Below are 9824 nucleotides of genomic sequence, written 5' to 3'. Positions count from 1 at the left end.
TTTCAATGATATAAATGAAATATCAATCTGCACATGTACAAGACTAAATTCAGGACATGCATGCTATAACAGAACACAAGCATCAAGCAAATGAATACCTTTAAGCATGCTATAACAGAACATAAGCATCAAGCAAATAGGTCCCTAGCTACCCTATTCTGTAAAGCATGATCTGGAAGCCATAGGAAAAATCCGAATACAAAGGAAGGAATTAAAACTCAACCTTAAGCTTAAAACTGTTCATGCTCGAAACATTAGTTAGGGCATCCAAAAACTAAACTTAATCATGCATATTCTTCCTTTAAGACTCACGGCAGAAACTAAAGGAACCAACAGATTAAACTAACTCATAATACTCAATGTGCATATATATGTATATACATCAAAACTGAAGCTAAAATGCTTAATAAACACATGCTGGTCCAATGAGCTATAAAGGAAATCAAATTGGCATGTCTAATTAAGCTACAAAAGAATAGGTCTACTAAGGAACATAAACAAATAAAACAATTTGTTCCAAAATCTGAAAGCATCACTAAGGAACATAAACAACCTTAAAGCTACCGGAAATCACAATACTAGGCTTACAGGAGCTAACTACAGATTTAACAAGAGCTAACTACAGAATTAACACAACATTAAAGCTAAATTATGGATCCTACTGCTAAATCCTACTGAGGAATCCAATTTCTGCATCAGAAACCAAACCAGCTACTACCTAATACCCTCAAAACCGAATCCGAACTACAATGGAAGCAAAGAAAGCAAATCGAAGTTCGAAACTACTCCTACTGCAGGTGAGAAGCAACTCACCGCGTGTTCTTGGATTCAAACCGAGGAAAAGGGGTTCTAGGGTTCGGAGACGGTGAAGATCTCGGCAGCTTCTTGGTGTTTCCGAGCTCCCCTCGTCGAGGTGGTCATGCACGGGTGGAGACCGGCCGAAAAAACCCTTCGCCGGCACCGGAGATCGAGCCCTACCGCCTGTTTCTTCGTTTCCGCCGCGAGAGAAAAACGCCGTCGCGAGAGGAGGAGAGGAGAAGATTTTCTCACGGGGAAAACCTAAGTTCTCTTCTTATAACTTTAATATTCTGTTAACTAACTATTGCTTAAATACAACTTGATTCGGGTTTTATTAACAAACCCGCGGCTGGTCTGTTGGTGGGCTGCGTTCTGCTTAAAGCCCAACACGAGGGATCGAATCCCAGCTGCAACCATTTTATTTCCTATTATTTTACTGTTCCTAACTATTACTTAAATATATATCGCTCCATATAAAATGAGCGTAGCTCAGCTGGTTGGGCCGGTTTTGCTTGGGTCAGTCCGACCCGAGGTCGTGGGTTCGAATCTCACCTTCAACGTTTTTTATCAAAACTTCTTTCTTTTTGTAACCCTATTAAACGACCTCCAAAAATTATATAAAAATACTCTAAAAATTCCTAAAAATCTCTAGAATGTTTTAAAAGTATTTCCAAATATTTTTATGGACATTTGGAACTTGAAATAGGGAAAATTGGGTCGTTACATTAACGGGGATAAAAACAGGGTCCGGAAAAGCCTATTTAGGCTACCTCATTTTAACGAGGAAAAGTTTTCTTTTCCTTTTTATTTCTTTTTCTTCTTTTCTTTATTTCTTTTCTGTGTTTTCGCCGAATCCTCCCTTTTCCCCTCCGCGCGTGCCGACGGCTTGCCCTAACCGCAAGCGGCGCGATTTCCTCCTCCCACACATACAAAGTCGAAGCCCTAGTGCCGATTCCTTTTCTTCCTCCCTCGCGACGCTCTATTCCCACTACCGCCGGCGACTCAGACGCTTACTCTGTTTGTCTCCGCCGCTGAGATCGGGAACACACCGACACCGGTCGCCTCTGCCCTAGCGCTGGCGCCGCCGCTTCTTCCTCTTATTCTATGGTCAGTAGTGTCGCCGATTTTCCCATGCCCTAATCACTGCTGCCGCCCCCACCGCGCCTGCGACTTGTGATCTGCATCCTCGTCGAGCACTAGCGCGAGGATTTCTCACCTGCACCGGCTGCCCAGGTCTGACTCGGTTATCGTCCGTTCATTCTTGGCTATGATCAATTGCCAGAAGCCAGGCACACGAAATTGCTAGTTTGTGCAGTGCCCTAGATTTGTCCTTGCGCGCCACTACCGACAGCCAGATTCTTGATCACCTCCAGCCAGTGGAGAGGAAGAAGGTAAGTTAGTCGGAATTAGGTTCTTGTTTGGCAGTAACCTTCATTCTGTTTATGATCCCCTTTCCTTGCTGTGGATCAAGGTCACGAGATTTGAGAGAAAGGGCAGTGAAGTTTCCAGCAGGGGGGGTTTTGCTGTGGAGTACCTTTAGTCCAGCAGCCACCCTGTGTCCTGTAGCCACGATCCTTGCTGTTGATCCACAGGAGGCAAAGAATTGAGGAGAGGTTCTATTCTGTACTATGGGGTAATCTTGTTCCAGTAGCAACCCTTCCAACAGCAATGATCTTTGCTATTGAGCCACAACGACTGTAGTTGAGGTATATTATAGAAATAGATTGTTATGTGTTGATTAGGGTTCATTAATTGTGTTGGATGGATTAGTTGGATCCAATTTAGAACTTCTTAAATTGGATTAGAATTTAGTTTGGCTAATTGTGTATGATAGAATTAGCTAAACTAGACCTTATGTTTAATATACAGGACCTTGACGCGAGACGAGTATCTCGATTATCGGATTGGACCATTTCTTATCGGAGGCGGGTACTTTTGACTTTATGTCTATGATATGCCTAGTATTGAATTTAACAAATAGCAATAATTATGTTTCTTATTTGCTTCAGTTAGTCACTACCCGATACCTGTTACATGCTTGGTTGATTGCTTGTTTTGCATCTCATGTTATTACTTACCTGATTATACATGCTTATAAGGGTAGTGATATAACCATGCTTCACCATGTTCAGGACCTAGGTGTGATACCTTATCTGATTTGTGTACCCTTGATACGATTTATTAACTATGGTGCACATCATATAAGTATATAGATTTGGTTCAGTATATTACCATGCTTAGTGTCATGCACCATTCGCATGATTGCATGCTGTGTGATAGATTGATCCATTATTGTCGAGCACATTGCCAGTTTCATCACTGTTCGGTGCTCCATTGTGACGCTCATGGGTAGCGTGACGCAGCGTGGTATCACGTCAGTTTTGCTCTGTTCGGTGCTCCGTTGGTCCACTCATGGGTAGTGTGACGCAGCGTGGTAGCACGTCAGGGATCCCTTCCTGTCATGATGCACCGGGAGATGAGAGCATTGCGCTCCCCCATTTATGATTTGGGGTAGGAGTATGTGTGTACTCCGACAGCATCCCGTCCACTCGGTCACTCATCATGAGATACAGGGTGCACGGTTGTCACAGCCCTACCCACTCGGTCCCACCATTGTGTGTGAGATGGCTGACTGGCATCAGGGGTGACCATGACTGCATTGGCATCATACGCATTGATGTATTTATTTCTTGTGATTGTGTTTGCTGCATATTAGTTGTATGCCCATGCTTGACATGCATACAAGATTTCTATATCTCTCGTACTGTTTATCCTTGTACCAGATCCTGGTTAGTACAGTATTCTCCTGGTTATTTCAGTTTACATTTACCTTCATTACATCAGGAGACTGTACGCATGATTAGTGTTAGTTGTTATTTCCTTACTATGTATATCAGTTGTACCTGCTGAGTGTTGGACTCACACCCTCCTCCGTTGCTATTTCAGGTTGATGCTGTCAGGAGAGAGTTCCAGTTGCTAGTCCCCTCACTACAACAAAAACTCTCATAGACATCGGTGGAACAACAACGATTTTAAGCAAAAACCGATGTCTTTGAGTATTTTACACCGATTTTTCCAAAAACCGGTGTCTATGTGCGCAGATTTTCGCTCATAGACATCGGTTTTTTCGGCGATGTCTATGAGCGCCTTTTTTTTCGTTAATAGACATCGATTTTAACAGCTGTTTTTAAAATCCGATGTTAATAAACTAAAATAAAATATTTTAATTTTCGCACTTGCCAAAATTTGCAACACTATGAAGTTCCCTCCAAACCTAAACCTATATCCCGCCCCTTCATCCGACCATCTCTCTCAGTCTAAACCTAAACCTAAACCTCCGACCATCTCTCTCAACCTCATCTCCCTCTTCCCCTTATGCCCCTTCCTCTCCCGATCAGGATCATGCCCTTGCTTCTACGTCCAATCACACTGCATCTCCTCCAACTCCTCCTTTGGGTGAGAAGAGGAAGCCTTCTTCGCATTTTGGTATGCTTTTTTTTCCACAACACTTGTTTTTTGTCCCAAATCCGTCGGGTTTCCCTGAAAATAGACCATTTTTGTTCTTGCCTTCCCAAATCCGTCGGGTTTCTCCTTCCCGATCGCCATGTCCTCCTCCCTCCTCCTCCTCCTTTCTCTCTTCTTCCCTTCCTCCCTCTCCGCGGCGGTGACTGCCCAATCATCGGCCTTGCCGTCTAACAGCTCCACTGTCTACGACATCCTCCAGGAGTACAACCTCCCTCCCGGCATCCTCCCCGACACCGTCAAGTCTTTCTCCGAAGCTTCCAACGGCTACTTCGTCATCGATCTCTACGGAGAGTGCTACGTCGACTTCGAGTACGTCATCTACTACGCCCCGCGCGTGTCTGGCTTCCTCGGCTACGACTCCGTCTCCAACCTCGAGGGTGTCCAGATTCGGAGCTATCTCATCTGGTATGGCGTCAGCTACATCAAGGTCGACCTCCCCTACTCCGATTTCGTCTACATCCAGTTCGGCTAGGTCACTCGCAAGCTCGGCATTGACCAGTTCCAGCACATACACTCTTGCAGAGGGAATCTCTCTCTGTTTCACCGCACCAAGAAGGTTTTCCGTTCAGCGTTCGAGGTAATGCCACTGTGTAGTTTCTGCGTTTACAATCGATTTACTTTAGTCCATGAGTCAGAGAGACTTTCCAAGTAGCAAAGGTTGCAGGGAGAATTTAAAAGGGCTTATTTTATCCTTGCTTGATAGAGAAACTAAAAAGAATCCAGCTGGACTTCATTGATTCAATGTTCTTGTGAACAAGTGGAACGATGTCTTTAGTAGTATGAGAATTACAGACTCCGTCGGTCTAACTTTGAACTAAATCTTGCTAACAAAACAAAAAATGAAGAAGAGAGAAATAGATAACCCTAGTAGTTTTTTCAATGTTCTTTTTGTCATTTAGTATAATTCAGGGAAATATTGAAGTATAGTCCTGAAATTGGTCAAAGAGAATCTCTTCCATAGATCTTGTTTCTTATGAAGTGTTTTTCTTTTCATTAGTGTTATTATAGATCTATCAAAACTTTTATAGGGATTTTCTGAGCTGCTCCACTGAGTCAAGGAATGAGCAAGTTTTAGTTCAGAAAGCAACAATAACAGAGCCATAGATACATGAATCACCATATGAATCTAATTCATTCTTGTAATAGACTAATTTCCAAAGCCTCTTATTCTTTGATATTGTACGGGGAAGCAAGCCCCAATGAAGCAAAAGTAGGACCTTGGCAACAACTTCCACCATACAAAGCCATTTGGACAATGAGGAACTAAACTATAGATGTTTGCCCTTTTTGCATTGTTAGTGTAAAATTTCTCATATCTTCATTCTTTTTGGCAGTTCTGAGGAGCTAACCTTCATGTGTGACACAGAGTGAAGGTGAATTTTCCCTTCCTATTGCTTATAAGAAAGGGATTATATATGTTTCAGCATTGTCAAGGTAAGAGAATATAGATATACTGAACACTATAGCATAATTAGTTGATTTCCAGAAAATTCAGTGATGACCAGTACATCTATCTTTCCTTTCCTTGAAAACTGGTTTCTGAACTATAGATATATAGAGAATATCTACAGAGTCAATATAAGCATGGGTCATGTTCATTTTAGTTAGCATCATGCAGTGACTTTGCAATCCTGGTTAGGATGTTATGGACAAAGGAATCATAATTAAGAGGAATCATATGAAGCTGTTGGGTTGTTGATGCCATCTTTTCCCTGGGTAGTATCGATGTTATTTTCCTCTCACTTATAAGCATTCAAACTTTGGATCATTATTATTGCTTGTACTTTGTAGTCTAGGTTTGGTTTGCAGTCATTGTGTTATTCTTTAAGAGGATTAACAAGGTTATCAAAATTCACATGAAAGATACAAACCAAAAGACAGGATTTGCATGAAGCAAATAGGTGGTGAACTGGCAATTCACTTAGTCTAGATTCTAGAAGAATGTCTTAGCTGCTTACTTAGTTCTGATTGGTTATGAGATAATTCATGATGACGGTGCTTGATGGCGAACACACTTGCATTGTCAGTCATTAATTGCATTACAGAGACAGGCTAGTTATATCGTTTACCTCTGTGATATCGAATATGATTAGTGCATGTTAACTAATAGATAAAATAGGAAAAAGTGATGGCAGTCTACTGTTTGAAATTTCATAGTCATTTAGGTGCATGGGATAAATATTGATTATAAGAGAAATATCATAAAAGATTTTAGAAAGAAAAACTAAAAATTATCTAATGATATGTTTTTATTTATTGTTTTAAGTACTAGTTTTTTGCCCTGACATTAAACCATCACAAATAATCATGTTAGTTATTTCTCATCGTGTTTTGTTCTAAGGCTCAAATTTCTGTTAATTAATATTATAACTTTATCAAATGAGTTTAATATCTTGTTTTACATGGTTATTCCTACTTAGTATGCATGTAGATTTATATGTACATGTCTATATATGTGATTTCTCTGTGGTTGAGTCCTCTCTCGACTTTGTCATTTTGTTTCATTTGACTTTATAGTAATGTGGACTGTGATAAATAGTTATCTTTTAAATCCTATGATTGTATTTATTGTTCTAACCTTAACATATTTTATATGATAGAACAAGAAAGAAAGGAAGAAGGTCCATGAGGTTGACATCTTGAAAAAGGATCCTAAGACTATTCGAGAGCAAATTGAGAAGCTGGAAAGAATGAGTAAGTAATTTGGCTAAGATCCCCTTAAAATTCTTTTTTCACTGAATGTGGTCTTTTGATCTCATTGGTCTTCAACGTAACAGTTTTTTTTTTTACTTTTTTTCTAGGCATTCTTATAGTCCTCTTCTTTCTAGATTGAAATTTGATGCTTCTAGAATGATACATCAATAGAGGATCATTATGTTGTTTTCCTTGTTGCCATCTAGTACAATATATATAAATCCAATCAGTACAATATATATAAATCCAATCAAATTTAATAAAAAAACCCAAAATTCGAGCCAAGCTGAACTACACAATAAGAAATATTTGTCCAACTCAAACTTAATAAAAAACATCCAAATCATCAAAAGATAAAAAACCATTCAATCATTCTATAATAATTATAATCAGTGACACCTAGGAGAAACCCTCCATGGGAAAATCATTTGCAAGCAACTGCAACCTCTAGTCAGCATAGAAAGAGACAAACTTGCCTAAACAGGTCTTGCTATCAGGAGTTAAAAAAAATTGGCATTTGAAGAAACCTCAAAGAAATTCCTCTAGTGTACCAAAAAGGTACATTTAATTAGATAACTAATAAATTACTTTGTTATGTGATTATTCATTTATTTGCAAATTTCCAATCTAGCATCATCCAACAGAAAAAAAAATATTAAAAAACATCAAGAAGCAATAACAAGACATACTAGCAAGAACGAGAGGTTTCAAAGAGAAGGAAGCCTTGGAACATGAGTTACTTTTGTATGTTGGTCATCAACTATATTTTGTGGGACATTTGATTATTTACATCACTGCTAGTATGTTTTCTGAGGTAATGAGATGGTTTTGGAATGGTGATCATCCTTTTGTTATGTTGGTTTGTTACTTTATAAGTATCTTCTGAGTCCAATCTGGTATGATTTGTGGGAAATTTGATCTTTTACATCACTTCTAGTGGGGCTTCTGAGATAATGGAGTGATTTTTGATTGATCTGCTCATCCTTTTATTGTGTTTAGTATGATTTTAATCTAGGTTGACTTTGTTGCATCTTTTAGTGCCAAGTTGTTCAGTATTCAACTTGTGAAGAACTGGTCTTTAATACTAAGGTTATAAATTGCATATATTTCAACAAATAACCTTTTTTTTATAGTTTTTTAGATATTCAGACTCGGTGAAATTTTTTTTTGTTTGTATCTTTTGCTTGTACATACTGTAAGTCGTAGATAAGTACTGATTAATTAAATTACAACTATGAGAAAATTTCGTTGCAATAATTTTTGATTTGGATTATATTAAGTTCCCAGGAATGATAGATCTATCACTATATGATGTGGTTGAGATAATTGATGAACGTTTCTCTTTTTAAGCATTCCAATTAGTCATCTTGTTACCTGGTGCTCTTACTGCTTTTTCAACTATGATTCTTGATCTTGGTTTACTAATATATTATTTATGTATTTTTACAGTTTACAAATCTCAAGTACTCCAGAGTTGAAATTGATGAAGTGCGGTTCGAGTGTGCTAAATGCATGCTAGATTACATTTGAAGTGCGGTTCTACCTTGATGTGTTTAAAGAATGTTCTACCTTGATTTTGATATCTATTAGCTAGCTTTTGATGTAAAAAGAATGTTTGGGTATTTTATGGATATTGTTGTAAGAAGATTATTTATATAATTTGTGAATATTTGTGTATTTTATGGATATTATTGAATAAAGAATATTTGTATAATTTGTGAATATTTGTGTATTTTTTTTTGTTATAGTCGATTTTTCATTGTTTCGGAAATCCAATTGGTGCTGTTAAAAATATACATATTACATCGGTTTTCCACCGCTGCAAAACCGGTGTTATTAAATAATATTACATCGGTCATTTACCGCTGCCAAAACTGGTGTTATTAACATACAATATTACATCGATTTTACACCATTGATGAAACGGTGTCGTTAAGTGATACTACACCGATTAATAACCGATTTGAAGATCGGTGTCGTTAAGAGATACTACACCGGTTTTAACCCGATGTCTAAAATGGCAGACTTTTAACATCGACTTCATAGACATCAGTCGAAAATGAAATAGACACCGGTGGAAAACCGATGTCTATAAAGGTTTTTATTGTAGTGCCTGCAGCCACGAGGCTGTTTATTTATCTTTTGGCTTTATGTACTAGACTATGTTTTGAACTTGTTATGTTTTGAATACTTTGGATCCTGTATGGATTGCTTTATTTAGTCGATGACTTTCATTCGGATTTGTTTTACTACATGCCTGCCTAGACGGCAGAAGAGGTGAGTGGATTTATTCCGTCGGATTTGTAATTTATGGGTGTAGTGGAGTAGGGTTGTTTTCGAGTCATCGTATTTCTATTCTGTTTGTTTACTACTAAACTGCGTGGTTGTGTCAACCAGAGGCTGAAAATTTATATAAACTGCGTGGATATCTGTGTTATTGTTTGTTTATTATTGTTATTATTCCAGCCGCATGTGGCTGAGGTATATTGTGATGTAGTAAAGTTTCAGATTATCCGCCGTACAGAGGAGATGCTGCCGAAATTTCTTCGGATAGGGACTCCTCCGGGGCGTGACATATCTTGTCCATTTTGTTTGCTTCACCAGGTATCTTTTTGACTCCATTTCAATTCTTAATAAATCCTTTTGATTCAAGCATGCTTTGTTTTATAGTGGTGGAGAATTAGAGACCAAGCAAACCTATGGTAGTGATATGTTGTGAGTTGCATTGAGTGAGCTCCACTTATACATGTTTGGAGTGAGAGAGTTAGAATAGGTGAATACCTTGTGAGATTGCATCTTGCTTAATT

The 9824-nt window shown here is 38.6% G+C and overlaps 1 protein-coding gene across 1 annotated transcript; it reads left to right on the top strand.

Moving 5' to 3' along the window:
• The first annotated feature begins 4402 nt into the window (after window positions 1-4402).
• LOC122001330 lies at window positions 4403-4795 on the top strand. The gene has a single exon (XM_042556025.1). It carries the CDS (start codon window positions 4403-4405, stop codon window positions 4793-4795), a length of 393 nt encoding a protein of 130 aa, XP_042411959.1.
• The last annotated feature ends 5029 nt before the right edge of the window (window positions 4796-9824 follow it).

Source organism: Zingiber officinale, chromosome 1A, assembly GCF_018446385.1.
Source record: "Zingiber officinale cultivar Zhangliang chromosome 1A, Zo_v1.1, whole genome shotgun sequence".
In the NCBI taxonomy this organism is placed as follows: domain Eukaryota; kingdom Viridiplantae; phylum Streptophyta; class Magnoliopsida; order Zingiberales; family Zingiberaceae; genus Zingiber; species Zingiber officinale.
The sequence above is the reverse complement of the archived record's forward strand: the minus strand, read 5'-3'. Positions and strand labels throughout refer to the sequence as shown.

Coding starts and splice junctions, on each gene's coding strand:
- LOC122001330 (XM_042556025.1), top strand. CDS start 4,403: ATGTCCTCCTCCCTCCTCCTCCTCCTTTCTCTCTTCTTCCCTTCCTCC.